Source organism: Coregonus lavaretus, assembly GCF_964263955.1.
Source record: "Coregonus lavaretus genome assembly, contig: HAP1_SCAFFOLD_369, whole genome shotgun sequence".
NCBI classification, from domain to species: Eukaryota; Metazoa; Chordata; class Actinopteri; order Salmoniformes; family Salmonidae; genus Coregonus; species Coregonus lavaretus.
This window is the reverse complement of record NW_028159531.1, coordinates 145,662-166,216: the sequence shown is the minus strand read 5'-3', so window position 1 is coordinate 166,216 and position 20,555 is coordinate 145,662. Positions and strand designations below refer to the sequence as shown.

Here is a 20,555-nt window from a genome sequence, read left to right as displayed (position 1 = left end):
CTATCTGGACTCTCTGGAGGAAGGGAAGGATCACTCCACAGGTGGTCCATTCTGACCCACATGTATTCTGAGATCAGCAGCAGTGGCCAATAGATCGTCAGCAGTCAGGGTCAGGGAGACCCTCCAGGAAATGTGTTAGCGTGTGAGCATACTAAGAATAACATTTATTTACCCACAATGCTACAGTACAGTGCCTCTGAGTTAAGCCAGGCTGATATCTAATCACGAGCCATGGGTTGTTGCCGATGCCCACAGCCTATATACTGCAGAGATGCAGTTCAGTTAAGGAGAAGACAAAGGCCATTTTTATAAGCATTACAATTCCCCTATATCAATCCTCTCTTATCAAAACCCAGCAGTCAGACCAGACATTCAGTCAACATGGATATCAGAGGAAGTAAGATTGCTTTTGTGCCTGCTTGAATTCTCATGATCCCTTTGGAAGGACTCAACATAAAGAACAGTAACTTCTTTACCCTAGGAATATATCAAACTCACTCAGGAGAGTAGCGGTGAGAGGATATTCTGACATGGGAAAATATGTACAATGGACAAACTCTGGCAGAAACATTTGCTCAGGGGGTGGTGAGTGAGTAACCTCTACTGAAGGAGAGCTATAATGCCATACAGGGTTTACACAAGGCCTTAAGGGCCATGAAGTGGATAATCTCTAAAGAGGTCAACTGCCAAGACACCAGATGTTGGCAGGGGAGAAGAAGTACAAGCGAGGTTCTGAGAATGACAGGAGTACCAACAGGTTCTGATAGACTCTCAATAAGACCGACCAGGATTATGATGATCAATTACAGCATTTCCCGTACCACCCAAAAACATGCACAGTCAAGACATAATAATTGAAATGGACATTTATTATTGCCTGAGGCGTGTGCTCGAAGGTTCATGTATATGGTTTAATGTATATGACTTAACATACATAAAGTACCCCCTTGACATTACACTCATAACAGGAGGCATTACAATTCAATTCAGCGTACGCAACAGGTCAGGAATTGGACAAAGAACCATCAGTGCAACCTCTTGGACTTGGCTCTCTTTGTCACTGACCTCTGAAGCTTATTCTGGTACACTTCTCATCAGTTACACTGCTATACTGCTGAGAGTTAAGGCGGTTTTTACCATCTTACAGTGTGATCATGTGTATTTAAAGCCTTCTGACACTAAGCCAGTAATTGTGCTATTGCCCTTTCTTTAAATGTCAAAGCTGTTATATTTCCTCAGTGTTTAACTGACTACTGCCGCAAGGTTAAATGGTAATTGTCAGGTAATTGTCATTCCGCTCATTGCTAGGTGATTTCTAATTTCAGATGAGGTCTCCATTATGTGGGTAGCAGTTCAGCGATTTACAAGGGACTTGCAGTTAAGCACTTTGAATGGAAACCAAGTTCTTTGTGAACAAATGTTCAATTTCTATATTCACATAGTTACATAAATAGCAGCACACAGTATTTCTAAATAGAGCACACATTATATTAACATCATTTTAAAAACATTCGATTTTTATTTTACATACATTACACATGACAATGTGACTGCTAGTGTCAAAATACTGTCAGCACTTTGGTGTCATTTGGTACTTAACCATTCTTACGGTTACATTGCCCAATAACCAACAGATCCAGTAAGAACCGTGAAATGGGGCAGGTTCCCAATACTGCTGTTACTGCCATACTATTTGAGTGCAAAGATATCATTCTAGCCAGTCGTTACAAGCAACTTCATGTACTATAGACTTCAAGTAAAGGCAGGAAGTTGACAAAGGCATCAGTCTGTATGGTAGTCAATCTAACCTGTAGAGCCGACTGATCCTGATCATTGTCCCTCTCTAGACTGTTGTTGAAATCTCCCGTCAGCACCTCTATGGTCAGCTCCAACAGCATCCGATATGCTTGCAAATCCTTGTTCTCTGTAAAACATAGGATAACGTCAGAATACGACAAATACAAGCAATTTGACTAGATGAAACTACATATTAAGTCACGCAGTAAAAAAAACACATGCAAGTTCACACTTACTTTAAAAGCTGTTCTAGTTCCCTTTTGATTTTGGTGACAACTGGTGGACCCTGATAGGTTAAAGCGGTGTACAACTGGACCAATGAGGCTCCAGCACAGATCTTGTCCAGGGCATCTTGTCCACTGGCTACACCCCCAACTCCAATGATTGGCACCTTACCTTCAATGAGAAAGAGCAATACTGGGTGAATAAAGAGAACATTCTATACACCCCAGCCCACAATCAATCAATCAATCAATCAGGCCAGTATCAGCTGCAGCAGTGTTATGATGATCCTTCACAGAGCCTACCTACCTTTTGTCAAGCTGTACATCTCTCTCACAGTGCGTGTAGAGAGCTCCTTGATGGGCTGGCCGCTCAACCCTCCCACCTCTTTACTCTGGGGGTCCTGTAGGGTCTCAGGCCTGGATACTGTGGTGTTGGACACCAACAGCCCATCCACACCAAGCTAAAACACAAACCATGATTACCTATTTGACATTACCCCATAACACCACATCAAACAAATTTAGGCAATCCAATCATTGAGAATTAAGATGAACAAATCCTAACTTTCTTTTTTCATGATACAGACACTTGTAATCTGTTTAAAAGTGAGTCCTGTATTCTATTGGAGTTAGTGTAGCATTCTAATTGTTCCAGGCACACTTGAACGAATACACTCAGGCTGCGTTAAGACAGGCAGCCCAATTCTGATATTTTTTTCACTAATTGGTCTTTTGACCAATCAGATTAGCTCTGAAAAAGATTGGCTGTGAAAAGATCGGATGTGATTGGTCAAAAGACCAATTAGTGGGAAAAATATCAACATTTGGCCATCGATGTTGGGACACAGCTCACCAATGGACTGTCTGACACAGATTTACCGTAACGTATCTAATACTCTTCAAATATTTGCTGTGCTTTCTATCGGTCTCCCTTTTCCCATTTGGAGTCTGTCCGCTTCCATGAACACAGAAAAACAGAAACACTCCTCCAGTCCCCTTAACATAGAGAGTGGAGAGGAGGCAACACTAATGCATTCAAATCAATTTGGTGATATGTCCTCTGCTGGCTAAGACCCACGGCAGCAGGACTGCTCTGATGACGCCTACAGAACACAAGCTGACTACGTGAGTGGGGTGAGAAGTGTGGCAAGGAAGATGAGCAAACAGGAGAAACACGGATGACCAAAGTAAGCAGCCCCAAGTCATTGGGGGCTATATACTGTAGGTTAAGGCTTGGTGAGTAGGCTACATAGAGAGGCCCACAGGATCACACTGACCCCTGTGTGGCTAGGCCTCTGACTGACCCCTGTGTGGCTAGGCCTCTGACTGACCCCTGTGTGGCTAGGCCTCTGACTGACCCCTGTGTGTCTAGGCCTCTGACTGACCTCTGTGACCACATCAGCAATGTCCTGCTTATCCTGGTCGGTGAGGTCAGGGGCGATCTTTACCAGTACAGGTGGCCTGCTCCCCCCCTGTAGGGCATCACGCTCCTTCAGCACCTGGATGGGAGAGGGAGAACAGGGGGGAAGACAGGAGGGTACAGGGATATATACATGAGCCACCACAGACACACAATCAATTATAACCATCACATCCACACAGGTCAATGAGATGTGACAATGTACAGCACAACATGAAGACCAAACAACGGCAATACACCTAAGCAGTTTTCTCTAAGGTTATTCGTGTTCAATCCAAACAGTGCTGTGCTTGCTTGCTTGTGTGATGTGTATGTTGTCTAAATGGGAAGTCAATTATCTTTTGACATAGAAATCCATATTAAAACATCACCAGCTATGTCAATAAAGTTGAACTGAACAGAAACACCAGACTTCAATAAAGGAAAAGTTGCAACAACATGCTCTCTGGAAAGCCAATGATACATACACTACAAACATAAAATAAATACAATTTATGATATCACATTTGAGTGTGACATCCTGGTTAAATAAAATATAAATAAATCATATCTAGGTCAGTCAAACATTGCCAGCCACTGACCTTGTACAGCAGTTTTCGCAGTTCCCCTTTCCCCTGCAGGTCCCTGAGGCCTGGGGTGTTGGGGCTGCTCACGTTCACCACCAGGTAATCAGCCAGCGGGCCCAGCGCCCGCACCCCCTCCTGGTAGTCTGCCACTGCATCCTGGGACAGCTTGTTCTTTCCCAGGTTGATGCCCAGGGGCAGGCCAGCTAAAAACACACAGACAGCAGGATATATTCCAGTTGAGTCCCTGGGAGAGGTTAAGGTCAGAACGTAAATAGAATGCATGGGAGTGAATTAAGAGAAAACAGACAGGCCGCAAGCGTCAACTGCGTCACGAGCGTATAGCGCATCAAATTACGCCTTGATCACATCGACATTGCGTTTTGGTACGCCAGAAGTCCATTAATTTCCAATGGAACACTGTGTTCGCCTGTGCAGCATTGAGTTGCAGAGGCAGTTGCAGTACGTTCTGTGTGGTGCATAAGTTGGATTTATCGAACGTATGCATCAAACTGTATGTGTAGACGGCTTGACAGAAATGGTAGCAGAAGGTGAATGTTGAACTTTTGTTGCACACATATCCAGATGATGCTGCGTACCATTGTGCGCAATAACGCTGTCGGTGTGATCGAGACGTTAGGAAGCAAGAACATTTTTCTCGCGTCTACGCAGAACAATGCTGGTAAAATGAGCTGATAAATTGTCAAAAAATAGACTGTTGGTGCATTGTTACCTCTGGAATTGTGAAATGTATAGTTAAAAAGTGTCTATTTAGTGTTCATAAGTTTAACTGCAAGCCAACATTATGTAGGCCTATAGGCTAGTCCTTATGAAAAACGGTGTAGCAATGCATGAACGCAATGACATTCTACATTTATAAACTGGATTGTGTTTCTGAATTATATATCTCGTTGTCAATGTCATATCTTGACAGTATCACCGTTGTTGCTTACAGCTGATTGGATTGAAATACAGTTCAAACAATGTGCATGGTTAGTGAGTGCCTTAGTTCAAATTAATTAAATCTGTTCGTTTGTAGAAAGGGAATTCTAGGTATTGTTATGATCTTCCCTACTTTGCTAAGTAAAGTTGTATGGTTAAAAAGTAAATTGGTTGTAGGCTATGGTTTATCTGACAAATAGACTACCTATTTGAAAACAATACAGCAGTCTACCTGTTTTGATTTAGATCATGGGCATATAGTCCAGGCTACTATGGCTGGAAAACTTGAGGAATGAGGTAACTAAGATTTCAAGAGAGTATACAACTGTTTATAATCGCTTTCCATGACAAATACGGCTTAATAACTGGTTTACGGTACGTGGTCTATGTGAATTAATGCTTGCTGTTCTCGCACGCGCAAATTCACGCCGTTGACGGACATCACCCCGTGTGATTTTGGCTTAATGTCACAATCTAAATCAGTGGGGACATTTTGTTACTAATGCTCTATTTTACTGAAAATATGGCAAATTGAATTAAATCAAACTTGAAACTTGAACCAAATGCTCTTCATTAAAGATATAAAGCAATGTTTTAAAAATACAACAGTCAAAATGTTTTGTCGATAACACTTGACAAAAACATTTCAGTTGTTTGCTTTTTGTCTGTCAATACAAGACTGTATAGGCTAGTACTGTTCCGACTTGGATAATCATTTGTAAGCGTTTACTAGCTCCTCTGCTAGAGTGTGATTGGTATTAGGAACGTCTCTGAGCCTGGGGAAAGATAATGTCCATATAAAATAGGGGCAGAGGATTAGTGTAGTGTAATTGGCTGTGTGCCCCTGAGACATTTATCAGCGCGCTGTCAAACCTATCAGTCTGACAGACAGGACAGAAACATGAGTTGTCTCTCTAGTACCTTTAGTCAGCTCTACCTGGGTGCCTTCTCTTGCCTTTAGTCTCTCCTGTGCTGCTGCAAGACCAAAGCTGTTGAACCCATATCTGAAACATACCCACAACATAATCAAGAGGTTAAGTTTATGTAATACACAAAATGCCATACATGTCAAAAAAGCAACTATCAGCAATTTAGGATCCATTCCTTTATCATGCCATTATGATACAGTATGTGTTTATCCCTGACTGTCAAGAGTGCATATTCAATTCATTTGATTACTAAAATCCATGATACATGAAATCCAGATGTGTTTTTTGGCAAAATAATTTCAGTCAGTGGAGTAAAACTTTAATAAACAACACCATAATGAAATGAGGCCTTTATTTCATGCTCTTCTTATGCACTCTTTTTGACTTTAACTTCTGGGAAGCTGTGTTGTTGTACACCGAGTAGTCAAAGAAGAACTCTGGCATATTAATATATGAGAGGTTTGTTAGTCTGAGCACCTCACATACCTGCATATGGTCCATGCTAAATTGAATTAATCATATTGATTCTAGCCTAATATACGAATGCTTATTCTCATTTACTGACTACATGACATCAAAGAAAAACAACGTGGCTACATCCACAGTGAGCTCCAAAAGTATTAGGACAGTGACAAATGTGTTGCTGTATTGGCTCAGTACTCCTGCACTTTTGATTTGAAATGATACAATGACAATGATGTTAAAGTGCAGACTCAGCTTTAGTTTGAGGGTATTTTCATCCATATCGGGTGAACCATTTAGAAATTACAGCACTTTTTGTATAAAAGTATTGGGACAAATTCACTTATATGTGTATTAAAGTAGTAAAGAGTTAAGTATTTGGTCCCATATTCATAGCACGCAATGACTACATCAAGCTTGTGACTCCACAAATTTGTTGGATGCATTTGCTGTTCAGATGATTCTTTGCCGAATAGAAATGAATGGTAAATAATGTATTGTGTCATTTGAGTCACTTTTATTGTAAATAAGAATATAATATGTTTTTAAACACTTCTACATTAATGTGGATGCTACCATGATTACGGAAAATCCTGAATGAATTGTGAATAATGATGAGTGATTCATATCATACCGCCAAGACATGCTATTCTCTCACCATTACAATAACAGGGGAGGTTAGCATTTAGTTTTTGGTGGTGGGGGGGATATGATACTGTATTTGTGCGTCTAACTTTCTCACTCATCATTATTCACAATTCATTCAGGATTATTGTTAGATTAATTTGGATTTTAAGAATAATGACTAAAAGATTTCACCCCAAATACAGTATAAATGTTAGAATTATCATGTAGTGTCAACCCACTAACAGAGGGGGCGGTACTAAACATTCAAGGGTGAAGGGGAAGGCGGAAACTGTTTAGAAAAGCCACCTAAAGGTGGGAGGAGTCAAGTTCAGGAGGTATAAAATCGTATGTTTGTGTTTTTGGCGTCAGAGCTCTCCATGAATAAATATACAGATAATACCTTGAATCATTGATGATTAAAACCAGAGCCTTACAACCTCTGGTAATGATTCAAGCTTAGGTTGAATTAGAGATAGAAATTCACATGACAGATTGGTCCTTTGAGCGGAGCTTAAATACGTCTTTATCGTTCTAAGGACACCGAATCCGTGCACGGCCGGGTGATTGCATCCGTGGAGAATAGTCCTGGCCTTCGACGTTAAGGTTATAAACAAGCCGGTGATTACTCTTATGAACGATAAAGACGTTAACGAGTTTGAAAAAGCATTTAAATCCAAACTGCAAGGAAAAGGTCAGTAATTTTTATTCATGGATTTTGGTGAAATGATTTGAACTTGTATGAGAATAGTAATTCTTGTGGAGGGCAGAGAATAGTTACCAAAATCTCAAAGGAAGTAATAATTATTACGAAACGGGGAGGGTCCGCAATTGACCCTAGGTAAATAGCTATTACCAGAATAATCTAGTCCGAAATGACAAGGGGTGAAAGGCCATCACCAATGTAAACTAGTTTTTATTGAGACTGTACTGGGTACAGTGCTACGATAAACAGGGAAAGGGATGATTTTTGTCGTGTGCTATGGATACATAAAACAGGTCAAAAGTCGCGTATACGACTGGGGATTTGCTAGAACTCTGTGTGTTTCATGAAACTAGAGCAGTTACGACCTCTAGGTTACAAATAGGTTTAGCAAATGACTGTATAATGTTGTGTACGTGTGAGACTTGAGAATCCATCAGTATACGTGATAATTGTTTCAAGGAAGGAGCTAAAAAAAAAATTGGTCGCGTGAGAAAAAATGGTTATCGACCCCTTTCATGAAACCGGAGTTTTAAATAAAAAACTCTGGGTTAGGGGTTAAATAATTTTAAATGGTTAATTACAAAAGCAGATCATACATTGGCTCAAGAGACGCACTAAAATAATAGCTCCTAGAAGAATAATTCTGGGAATTATTACTAAAGGGGGGATTTTTATTTTTCCACCATGGGAAATAAATCTTCTAAAGAGGTCCGAGAATTAACGGGGATCGAAGAAATATGTTTTATGGATCCATTTGGGAGAAGAGGTATGAATTTATTGGGCATCTCGAAGTAAAAAGTTAGAAGTTATATGATTAGGCAGATGCATATAAAATGAATTTGAAAAAACAGCGAAAGGAGGGGCTAGAGAGAGCAAGTGTTTTTTTAAGCGCGAAAGTGCTTTAACGGTAACAAAGGAATATTTAACCATCGTGACTGCAGGGGTAAAGAAAAGGAATAGGACAGTCAATTTTTTGGTTCAACGGGTAAAATGTTTGAAAAAATGATTGGTGTCAATTAAGAATTGGCTAAAAACACCACAAAGCGATTATTTGAGAGGTACCTATAAAATTCCAACAATGCATATGTATGAACTTTCACACTCAAACGTAGACGTACGTCATGAGTGAGAAAGTAGAGAATATTTACATTTGCATTTTTGGTCATTTGGCAGACGCTCTGGTCCGGAGCGACTTGCAGAACCAATAGAGGGTTGCATTGAACTATTATGTTGTGTTGGGCATTTGAATGGCATAAGGTGAAATATGTGTGTATGAGGGAATTCAACGGCTGGGATGAATGGTAACCGGATACTACTTAGTATTTGGTTGGTTAATGCTAAAGGGAAGATTTGGAGCGTGGTTGGGGGTTAAAAACTCACTTATTCAATAGGGAATGGGTGGAGAGAGAGAGAGTTTTTACGTGTATTAAAAGTTGCATAAGATAGCTTTAGTATTCTAGATAGGTCTATGAAAACATGTTACAAGTACGAATGACATTATGGAATATCATCCTTAAGTGTATGCTTATCAACGATATCAAGTATTTGTTTTATTGATTAGGGCCGAATCAGAGAGAACAGTTGAAGAAATTGGATGGCGAACTGAAGTAGCGATAGAGCTGTGAGGGTTGAGTTGAGGACAAGGAGAATGATTTGTGGCTCTGGTTGGCGGGAAAAGTGGAGGTCGGGAGACTTTACTGAGAGGAAGTGCTTTGATGAATTCAAATGGTTATTACTTTATTGTATAGGTTGAGTAACACCAGTGGTGGATGAAAATAAATGGTGGATTCTAAAAAATAATTTGGTTTCGTTATGTGAACAATGGGATATCGTTTTTACTATTAGGATGATGGATTGAAAAAACATTGGTTATAAGTACACAGTTTAAGGAGGAGAGAATAAAATAAATGGAGAGAAGGCAACTGTTTAGGGTTGAAAAACAAGCAGGAGAAGATGAGACAACAAGCAGTTTTACAGAAGGAAATTACAGAACTCAGGGAGAGTAGAGAGGAAATACACAGTTTAAGGGGATGACCAGTACCCTTTGATAGCCTTGCCGAACCCAAGGGCTGGGGAGGAGCAAGCACCAGACACACTGGATGTATATAGGGCGTGGACACAGCGAGATGTAGTTAGAGCTATAGAGGGTGTAGTACACCCTAAAACAGGAATAAAGGGGTTCAGGAGGGATTTGGAGAGTCTAGCAGCAAGCTTTAAGCTAAACACAGGGGAAATTGAGAGAGCAGTCAGAACCCTAGTTGGGAAAGATTGGGCAGCTGTTCGGGGGCAGTGGGTTTCAGGGGATGCCAATGGAGCAGTCCTACCATGGGCAAATGATGGGCAATATGTTGGGAAAATAACTGAGTTGTGTAATAATTTAAGGGAACATTACCAACGACATGCTGACTTCTCCAAAGTACATGAATGTAAACAGGAAGACAGTGGCCAAGTGGCATACCTGAGCCTCCCCAGGGACAGGGAAATATATAATATAATAATGATGTGCCATTTGGCAGATGCTTTTATCCAAAGCGACTTACGGTCATGCGTGCATAAAATTTTTTGTGTGTGGGTGGTCCCGGGGATCGAGCCCACTGCCTTGGCGTTACAAGCGCCGTGCTCTACCAGCATGAGCTACAGAGGACCACGAAATGACCAGAAATAAGCAGGAATATTAAGAGGACTTTAGTGGGATGGGGAACTACTTCGTTAGCCGAGGTCAAGAGAGATGCAATCCATCATGAGCGGAATAGTAGACAGGATAGAGTAAGAAAAAGAACATACGGGAGCTGAGTATTTAATGGCCACTAGGGGAAATAGCTGGTAGAGGTAGAACTCCAGAATAGAAGGGGAGAGAGATTTTCTTAGGGGGTGGATCAAATAATTGATAATGGATCATTTGAAATGAGATCACATGTAGCAGATTTAGAGTAATCAATTAAATAATCATTGTATACTCGAGGAATTTTGAGTGATTTTATGGATTAGTTATAAGGAATTAAATTGATACAAACATTATTCATGGGTTAGGACTGGGGATATCTGTATCATGTTTTGTATGTACTACCATCTTTAGATTACGGATGGTAATTGAAGGTTAACAAAATGTATAACCAGGAGAAAGAGATTAGCTTATCTCATTGGAATATTGCTCAGGGCAAGGGGGAGCAGTAGTGAAGTTAGGCAGTATTTAGGTCATAAGAGGGAGCTACCAAATTAAGTTGAGCCTAACTATCTTTGATTGTTATTTTTCAATTGGGTTTTTCAAATAAAAAAAACACACCCAGCATGATGTTTATAAAGGGTTGTTATGTTGAATTTAGGGGATTTTCAACAGTTCATGGAACAGTTTTTTTGGGGATATTTGAACCTAAATTAATGGAATAAGCTGCAGTAATCAGAGGAATGTACAATCTAAGGCGAGACAACTATTGCCTTGATCATTGATTTAGCAATAGGATCAGGTAGATAGGGACTAGAGAAAAAAAAAATTAGATGAAGAATGATGAGCTTTTTGGTAAGGATAGACTGCTGTAAAGCTTGGGTACTCCATTATGTACTGCATACGGGTAAATTAAGTGATCTTATCTATGGGAAGGCAATGGCGGCCCATGGTAAAATCATTGGGAACTCTAGGGAGGCATACATATATCAGGGATGTTACCCAAATGGTAGAGAGTAAAGAGGGATATGACATTGGTCGTGATTTAAAGATGATGGGTTTTTTTTTGGTGGGCTATTAGAGATAACTGGGTTAATCACGAACATAGAGGTTTTTATTCTTTGTTGCTAGGCAGAAGACTTAGGTGACCTAAATATGGACTTGTCATGTCCAACAATCAGTCTTCAGGTCAAGCCCGGGAGAGCCGGGGTAGAACAGAGGTTGAACTAAACATAAGTGTTTTTACAAGATAAGAGATTGATTGATTGGATTACTAATTGATTCTGAACTGAATGAAAGTCGAATTTAGCCGCCATAAAAGACAAAGGAAGTGGGAGGAGCAATAACGAAGCAAAAGACAATCTCAAAAATGAAAGGCTTGGCAATTGGTTGATAAATTACCTAAGGGAATGTTAGGTAGGTGGTAAATATTGACACATGAGCAGAACTATGTGTCAAGAGGGGGGAAGAGGCTAATTGTAGGATTAAATAATATACGAAGGAGAGGACAAAATACTTAAAAAAAAAAAAAATGTTTTAGATACAGTCTAAAAAGAGAATGCAGTCAGAAATTGTTAGATTAATCTGAACATGTGTGAAGATAGTTTATTAACCACACCCGTATGTCAGAGGTTTTGTGCCCCACAGGTGAACTAAAGGAGAAGGTAACCCACTATCTAACCAGGTGACTGGTGAGCATCCAGTCACTAGAAGGAAAACTGGAAGCAGGCCTGTTGGGAAGGGCCCTATCAGGTTATGTTGGTCACCGCCTTGGCCATTAGAATAGCAGAGAGAGGAACCTGGGTCCATGTTACCCACTGCAAGAAGGTAAGACCACATACAAGCACCACTTAGCACACGCAGAGTTGGCGAGCAGAACTGGGCCACAGGGTCCGGGGGTCACCTCTGTCAACGAAGATCTCCTACCCAGACCTATCATCACTGTAGTGTGTTCCTAGGGTGTGAGTATGGGGTGGTACCGAGCAGAAGGACTCAAGACAGGAGAGGGTTGGCGGTTTTTGGGAATATGGGTGACCCTGAGCTGCATCATAGTCTCGGCAATAGTCTTGGTATGTCAAGATCCACCACCACCTCGCACCAATTACGCTATGGCCTTACCATTATTAAGAAATAAAAGGGAAGCAACCCGACATACTGACCGTCAAGGACGAGTGATCTACAAAATAGGGGTCAGAGAAGGGTGGGGAGTAAGATTCAAAATTAGGATCAGGGATCTTATCAGGGCAGATAAGCAAGCAAGGTGGGATTATAAAATCCCATTGTATTTATGTTCAGCTCCCTCGGCGGATTGTTCCTGGGCTCAGGTATTTAGACATACTGGGGGACGGAGATATGAGACGGGGGGGGGCTGGACGTCCAGATGGAGGATAAGAAGGTATAACGACATCCCCACGGAGATGGTAGTAACGATAGTAAAGGTCACTAAAGAGGACATGAAAATAACTTACTGGGCTTGCACGGACAAATACGGATGGGATACTTGTCTAAGATTACATTTGATGGAGTCAAAAGATATGGAAAGCACAGGTACTGTCATTAATCCACTAACAGCAATAGACCGAGTAAATCAGTCAAGGGATGACGGAGTCAATTCGACTAACCCGTCCACTATGAAAGATTTTCTCCTCCAAGAATGGAACCAAGGGGAAGTGGAGGGGGTCCCTGATGAGAATCTGGTTAAAGTGGATGAAGTACACCGCTATAGGGCCTTGGGAGAGACCAATTGTTATGCATGCTCCATTGGGCGACCGACAATGTTGACCGCCCCAATGCCAAAGGCAATGTTTCCCTGTGTATTAGACCTGGGGTCCAATCAAAAAGAGCCAAATTGCACAGGGATTGGGCTGGCAAAATTGACATACTGGGCCAGCCCACCTAGATTCACTTTAACTCCTGGCGAATACCAGTGTTACAGACATAGAAATGGCACCCGTAACTTGGGTGATTTTGATGGCTGTAAGGAGATAATTAATGTGACTGATTTAGATAAGGAAGGGAGGAAAAAAAATTAGGAGCCTAACCATCCCTCTGACTGATGTGTGGTGAGAAAAAGAAATATAGGTCAGGAAGGAAATAGCCCAATTTGGATAGATGGTATAGGCATCCCCAGGGGTGTTCCAGACGAATACAAAGCTATGAATCAAATATGGGAGAGTTTTACTACAACATTTTTCTGGTGGGTGACAAACAAAAATATGGATTGGATAAATTATATATATTACAACCAACAACGATTTATTGATCAGACTAGAGATGCAGTAAAGGGGATCTCTGAGCGATTATCCGCCATCCCGCTCATAACTTAGTAGAGGTTGGTTCTAGATCAGGCAGAAAGGGCCGGTGTCTATAGAAAGATAAGCCATTGTTGCACATTTATCCCTAACAACACCACACTGGATGGGACAGTCACCAGAGCTCTTACAGAATTAACTGCACTAAGTGAAGGATGAACTGAACTCAGAAGTTAGTACATTGTGGATAGGGTGGTTTGATGAAATATTTGGTAAATGGAAAACCCTAGCAGCCACCATCTTAGGAGCGGTCAGTGTTTGTATGGGTATTCTTGTATTATGTGGTTGTTGTCTTGTTCCCTGTGTCCGAGGATTGGTGAGTCAGGTGTTGGTGAAATGCAGTATCTAAACAATGATGAGAGATGGACTGACTCCGGACTCTGACCAGGGGAATGTGAAAAACTATCCTCCAGGCTTGGTGGATGACGAGGATTTGGACCCTGAAAGACCGCAATTGGATGAAATGTTTATTAGTTCTGATGTGATCTCTGAGATTAATCATGCTTGTAAAATACATTTATCCTGAATGTGGGAATATTTAGTCAAAGGGGTGGATTGTTAGATTAATTTGGATTTTAAGAATAATGACTAAAGGATTTCACCCCAAATACAGTATAAATGTTAGAATTATCATGTAGTGTCAACCCACTAACAGAGGGGGCGGTACTAAACATTCAAGGGTGAAGGGGAAGGCGGAAACTGTTTAGAAAAGCCACCTAAAGGTGGGAGGAGTCAAGTTCAGGAGGTATAAAATCGTATGTTTGTGTTTTTGGCGTCAGAGCTCTCCATGAATAAATATACAGATAATACTTGTGGGTTGTGGACCTTGAATCATTGATGATTAAAACTAGAGCCTTACAACCTCTGGTAATGATTCAAGCTTAGGTTGAATTAGAGATAGAAATTCACATGACAATTATCCGTAATCATGGTAGGATCCACATTAATGTAGAAGTGTTTAGAAACATATTCTATTCTTATTTACAATAAAATTTACCAAAATGAGACAATACATTATTTACCATTCATTTCTATTGGGCACAAAATAATCTGAAACAACCAAAACAAACAGCAAATGGATCCAACAAATTTGTAGAGTCACAAGCTTGATATAGTCATTGTGTGCTATGAATATGGGATCAAATACTAAACTTTTTACTACTTTAATATACATACTGTAAGTGAATTTGTCCCAATACGTTTGGTCCCCTAAAATGGGGAAACTACGTACAGAAAGTGCTGTAATTTCTAAACGGTTCACCTGATATGGACGAAAATACCCTCAAATTAAAGCTGACAGTCTGCACTTTAACCACATAGTCATTGTCCCAATACAGAGCCTAAACAACAACACAATTGTCATTGTCCTAATACTTTTGGAGCTCACTGTATTAACCCAACTACACTATCGGTCAAAGGTTTTAGAACACCTACTCATTCAAGGGGTTCTTTATTTTTACTATTTTCTACATTTTAGAATAACAGTGAAGACATCAAAACTATGACATAACATATATGGAATCATGTAGTAACCAAAAAAGTGTTAAACAAATCCAAATATATTTTAAATTTGAGATTCTTCAAATAGCCACCCTTTGCTTTGGTGACAGCTTTGCACACTCTTGGCATTCTCTCAACCAGCTTCATGAGGTAGTCACCTGGAATGCATTTCAATTAACAGGTGGCCTTCTTAAAAGTTAATTTGTGGAATTTATTTCCTTCTTAATGCGTTTGAGTCAATCAGTTGTGTTGTGACAAGGTAGGGGGGTATAAAGAAGATAGCCCTATTTCGTAAAAGAGCAAGTCCATATTATGGCAAGAACAGCTCAAATAAGCAGAGAAACGACAGTCCATCATTACTTTAAGACATGAAGGTCAATCAATACGGAAAATGTCAAAAACGTTTAATGTTTCTTCAAGTGATTTTCCTGGCCTCCCGAGTGGCGCAGCAGTCTAAGGCACTGCATCTTAGTGCTAGAGGCGTCACTACAGACCCTGGTTCGATTCCAGGCTGTATCACAATCCGGCTGTGATTGGGAGTCCCATAGGGCAGCGCACAAGTTGTCCGGGGTAGGCCATCATTGTAAATAAGTATTTGTTCTTAACTGACTTGCATAGTTAAATAATAATAATAAATGCAGTCGCAAAAGCCATCAAGCACTATGATGAAACTGGCTCTCATGAGGACCGCGACAAGAATGGAACACCCAGTTACCTCGGCTGCAGAGGATAAGTTCATTAGAGTTACCAGCCTCAGAAATTGCAGCCCAAATAAATGCTTCACAAAGTTCAAGTAACAGACACATCTCAACATCAACTGTTTAGAGGAGATTGTGTGAATCAGGCCTTCATGGTTGAATTGCTGCAAAGAAACCACTACTAAAGAATACCAAGAAGAAGAGACTTGCTTGGGCCAAGAAACACCAGCAATGGAAATTTGTCCTTTGGTCTGGAGTCCAAATTGGAGATTTTTGGTTCCAACCGCCGTGTCTTTGTGAGACGCGGTGTGGGTGAACGGATGATCTCCGCATGTGTATTTCCCACCCCACCATAAAGCATGGAGGAGGTGTTATGGTGTGGGGGTGCTTTGCTGGTGACACTGTCTGTGATTTATTTAGAATTCAAGGCACACTTAACCAGCATGGCTACCACAGTATTCTGCAGCGATACGCCACCCCATCTGGTTTGGGCTTAGTGAGACTATCATTTGTTTTTCAACAGGACAATGACCCAACACACCTCCAGGCTGTGTAAGGGCTATTTTACCAAGAAGGAGAGTGATGGAGTGCTGCATCAGATGACCTGGCCTCCACAATCCCCCGACCTCAACCCAATTGAGATGGTTTGGGATGAGTCGGACGGCAGAGTGAAGGAAAAGCAGCCAACAAGTGCTCAGCATATGTGGGAACTCCTTCAAGACTGTTGGAAAAGCATTCCAGGTGAAGCTGGTTGAGAGAATGCCAAGAGTGTGCAAAGCTGTCATCAAGGCAAACGGTGGCTATTTGAAGAATCTCAAATATAAAATATTTGTTTAACACTTTTATTCTACAATGTAGAAAATAGTAAAAATAAAGAAAAACCCTTGAATGAGTAGGTGTTCTAAAACTTTTGACCGGTAGTGTATGTTGTTGTGCTAGGGCAGTGTCAACGTCAGTCAGCCTGTTTAGAATTTGCTATTCAAAACACTTAAGAAAATTACAGAAAATTATCGCTCCCATCCCTGAAGAAAATGGGATGGTTCAGATTTTTTTTCCCCAGTGGTTTGCTCTTAAATGTTTAGAACGATGTCAAGCAAGCATAGACAGCCATGACAACATGCAGACTTCTTTACTGTGTAACAATTATTTACAAATACCTGATTTACGTTTGGATCTGGGCTGCTTTTTCTTGAGCTTAGGATGAACTTCTCTGACAACCAATATGTCCTTTCATATACGCAAAGTACTGTGTTCTAACAACTCATGAATATGTATAACCATGCCATGGCATCTCATTTCACAGCACCTTTCAGAGTATGAAAGCGAGCGCAAGGAGGTGGCAGTGTAACACCCTGATAACAACACAGAATTCACAAGCTAAAAACATTTGTCTATAATGAATGACAGTCAGCCATGCCATGGTTCAGTAGCCATGTCTTATTCATTCAAACCGTACCGGTTGATGACCGCCTGGTCAGTGGTCAGTCTGAACACACGTGGTTTGGGGTTCCCCTCCTGGGGTTTGGGGGTGATGGTCCCCACCTCCACGAAGCCAAAGCCTAGTCTATACAGCCCGTCAACAGCCTCCCCATGCTTGTCAAATCCTGCTGCTATCCCTATGGGGTTCTTGAACTTAAGGCCCATGACGTTCACTTCCTGGAGATAAGAATTAACAACACCAGGTATAAATGTTGCCTAAATTCCATGGAAGTACACAGTGACCAAAAGAACAGTCACAACTTAGATTAAAAAGGTTTAAAATTAGATTTGACTAGCTAGTTGAGTTATGAGACAGTGGGAGTGAAGGTAATCTCAAACAAAGCATACATTCCGTTCTAATCTTACACCAGCACAAAGGCAATTCAGTGTAAGTGAGGAGTCAAAACAGGAATGAACCTAGCCAGGTCAAACCAGCCCGAACATAGCAAAATCAGTTTGCATGCCAGGCTAGAGGACACCTCCTTCCACACTAACCAGTGATGCTGGGTCCTGGTAGTGGTTCTGAGGCACCAGACCCAGGCCGATGAACCTCACAGCCATGACATGGGCTGTCTCTGCTCCCATAATCCTCTGCAGCAAGGGCATGAGCTGGTTGGCGTAGAAGCGCTCATCTCCCACAGCGGTAAGGTAGGAGACAAACAGGACGCTGCCGGACCCTATGATCTTCACTGCGTCCTTCAGACGCTGCAAACAAAAAATTAAACAATGTGATGGGAATAAACTGAAATATGATGTTTACTACTTGGCATACTGTTGTTGAAGCACATCAGGTGAAATTGCAATAATTGTTCAATCACTAGATGAGGGAGAGTGAACCAGAATACCCAGAGAGACTACCACCTTTTAACAACCCATGCGTACAACCCAGTGGGTATAATTCAGCATGCCTGAGTCTGTCTAGTCATTCAGCATCCAGCAAACAGTTAACTAGCTTATCACTTAACAAAGAGTAGTTACATGAACAAGCTAACTAGCCACAGGGTAGCAAGCAAAGTTAGCAAGCTCACTTCATTCAACAACACTCTGATTGTAGTAGCTAACGTGAAGTGGCTACTGTCCAGTTTCGCTTACCAAATAGTCAAAACATTGTTCATGACAAATACAAACGATTAAAACATCACTGTTTCATCAATGATGTTACCTTCAGCTGTCCCGCCATGGATGTTATATCACTTTGAAAATGTCTGGAAGCATTTCTCTCACATTGCCGAGAATCACTTCCTGAATGTAATCTCGCGATAGTTCAAAGGCAGCTCTGAAAATGTCAAATAAGAGTTAAATAATAATAATATGCCATTTAGCAGACGCTTTTATCCAAAGCGACTTACAGTCATGTGTGAATACATTTTTACGTATGGGTGGTCCCGGGGATCGAACCCACTACTCTGGCGTTACAAGCGTCATGCTCTGCCAATTGAGCTACAGAGGACCACAATGATGAGTTCAATGATGATTCTGCATAATAAACATTACAATTTGTTATGATGAATATAACAAATTAATATGAATATGACAAAGGACTCATTAGTAACTCTAGTAATTCTCTGCATAAATGTGCACAAATAAGATAAAATAAAATGGACGATTAAAATTAAAGGATAGCGTATGAGCCTAAATTAATTTCATAAACCAATTGAAAACCAAAGATGTATTGTTACAACCCTGTTCAATGTCAATATTAGGCTACATCAAATTGACTTGTAAAGTGGAGTAGATTGGGAAAGGTTTTTCTTCAACATTTCTGCCCTTGAGTGACGTAAAGGCACTTTTTCACTTTGCATGTTGTTTGAGTGTCTGCAGTGATTTTCCTAATGTAGTAAGAGTGTATTCACCGTTTTTCTAAAGAAAGCTTTCTAATTTCCATAAGATGGGCAGTGTGCCTTTCTTCTGAGAGCAGTACTTGTTGCAGTTTGTAGGCTACCATAGCTCTACCACCTATAATGGATTTATTCATACAAGCCTCTTTCTTTTTGTGGATTTCTGTTGGGATTGTATCTACCGTCAGTACACCATGCAGTGAAGATGATGCAGATAATGCCACTTCTATAGAATTCAAACATGTGTTCAGGAATATGGCCTATGAGTTTTCTCAAAAGCCAAAGAGTTGGTCTCAAGCCCAGGAGTCCTGCAAGGAGCGAGGAGGGAAACTTCTGAGGGCCCTGAACTGCAAGACTAAGAGCTTTCTTCAGGACTTCTCAAAAGAGAGACACACAGAGAACCTCACTTGGTGGGTGGCTACGGGGGTGTTAGGGCAGTACCAGGGGCCGGTGATTGGTGAGTAAAAATACTGGTAAACCACTAGAAAACCACTCTATACTATGGTTCCAGGCTGCACCCTTTCTTTTGCAGAGGTTTTGTTTGACACTGATTTCTCTATAGCTCTAATTGAAAAATTACTGGGCAATCTGCTGTAGCTACATATATTTTTGGACTTATAATAATAATATGCCATTTAGCAGACGCTTTTATCCAAAGCGAATTACAGTCATGCGTGCATAAATTTTTGTGTATGGGTGGTCCCGGGGATCGAACCCACTACCTTGGCGTTACAAGCGCCGTGCTCTACCAGTTGAGCTACAGAGGACCACATAAATTATAAATTAATTATATGTATCCATTGATTCTTGAAGAATATGACTTATAAATGCCTCATGAGCTCAGTTCAAGTGTCGTACCCCTATCAAAACCCAAAATATAAGCTTGTTTTACTCCAATGTTTGTAAACAAACTAAATGTAAAACAAAACACTGTATAGCCTCAAAACATGTTTAAAACTATAACGTTGATATCATGGATGGCCAGTCCTTGTGTTCATAGGCCTGTCTATGAATTTGACAGTGGTTACCCACTGGACACAGATATCAGTTCCGCGTCAAGTTTTGATTTACATTTGGTTGAGTTGTCAACTTACATGAATTCAACATGAAATCAAAAGAAAAATGTCACCATGTCATTGAGTTTATATTAAAAGTTGGGTGAAAAAAATGACAAAATGCCCTTACGTTGATGACTTTTTAAATAATCTAATCAGTTTTTCACATTGATTCAACTTCATCACCTTGAATTTTTTTTTTGAAATTATGTGGGAACAACATAGATTCAACCAGTTTTTGCCCAGTGGGTACATTTCTCTAGCCCCATCCCTCAGCTTTTTAGTGAAACAGTGGCGGGGATTACGCTTTGTTATTGTTTCAACTGCTGATTGCCGGTTTAAGCT

At 40.7% G+C, this 20,555-nt stretch overlaps 1 protein-coding gene across 2 annotated transcripts; it reads right to left on the bottom strand.

Moving 5' to 3' along the window:
• Positions 1-851: 851 nt before the first annotated feature.
• LOC311122758 (dihydroorotate dehydrogenase (quinone), mitochondrial-like) lies at positions 852-18,567 on the bottom strand. Of its 2 annotated transcripts, none has more exons than XM_084197082.1 (9): positions 18,480-18,567; positions 17,813-18,022; positions 17,295-17,494; positions 5,868-5,950; positions 4,023-4,210; positions 3,407-3,520; positions 2,329-2,482; positions 2,034-2,193; positions 852-1,924 (listed from the first exon to the last, which is right to left on the bottom strand). In XM_084197082.1, exons 1-9 carry the CDS (start codon positions 18,495-18,497, stop codon positions 1,831-1,833), a joined length of 1,221 nt encoding a protein of 406 aa, XP_084053208.1. In that variant the 5' UTR covers positions 18,498-18,567; the 3' UTR covers positions 852-1,830. The 2 variants fall into 2 exon arrangements, with proteins under 2 accessions (XP_084053208.1, XP_084053209.1); XM_084197083.1 differs by having other exon boundaries at positions 18,410-18,530.
• Positions 18,568-20,555: the final 1,988 nt, after the last annotated feature.

Coding starts and splice junctions, on each gene's coding strand:
- LOC311122758 (XM_084197082.1), bottom strand. Junction 17,495..17,812: donor ACCAGGACCCAGCATCACTG/GTTAGTGTGGAA, acceptor TCTTATCTCCAG/GAAGTGAACGTCATGGGCCT. Junction 3,521..4,022: donor TGCGAAAACTGCTGTACAAG/GTCAGTGGCTGG, acceptor TCTCCCATCCAG/GTGCTGAAGGAGCGTGATGC.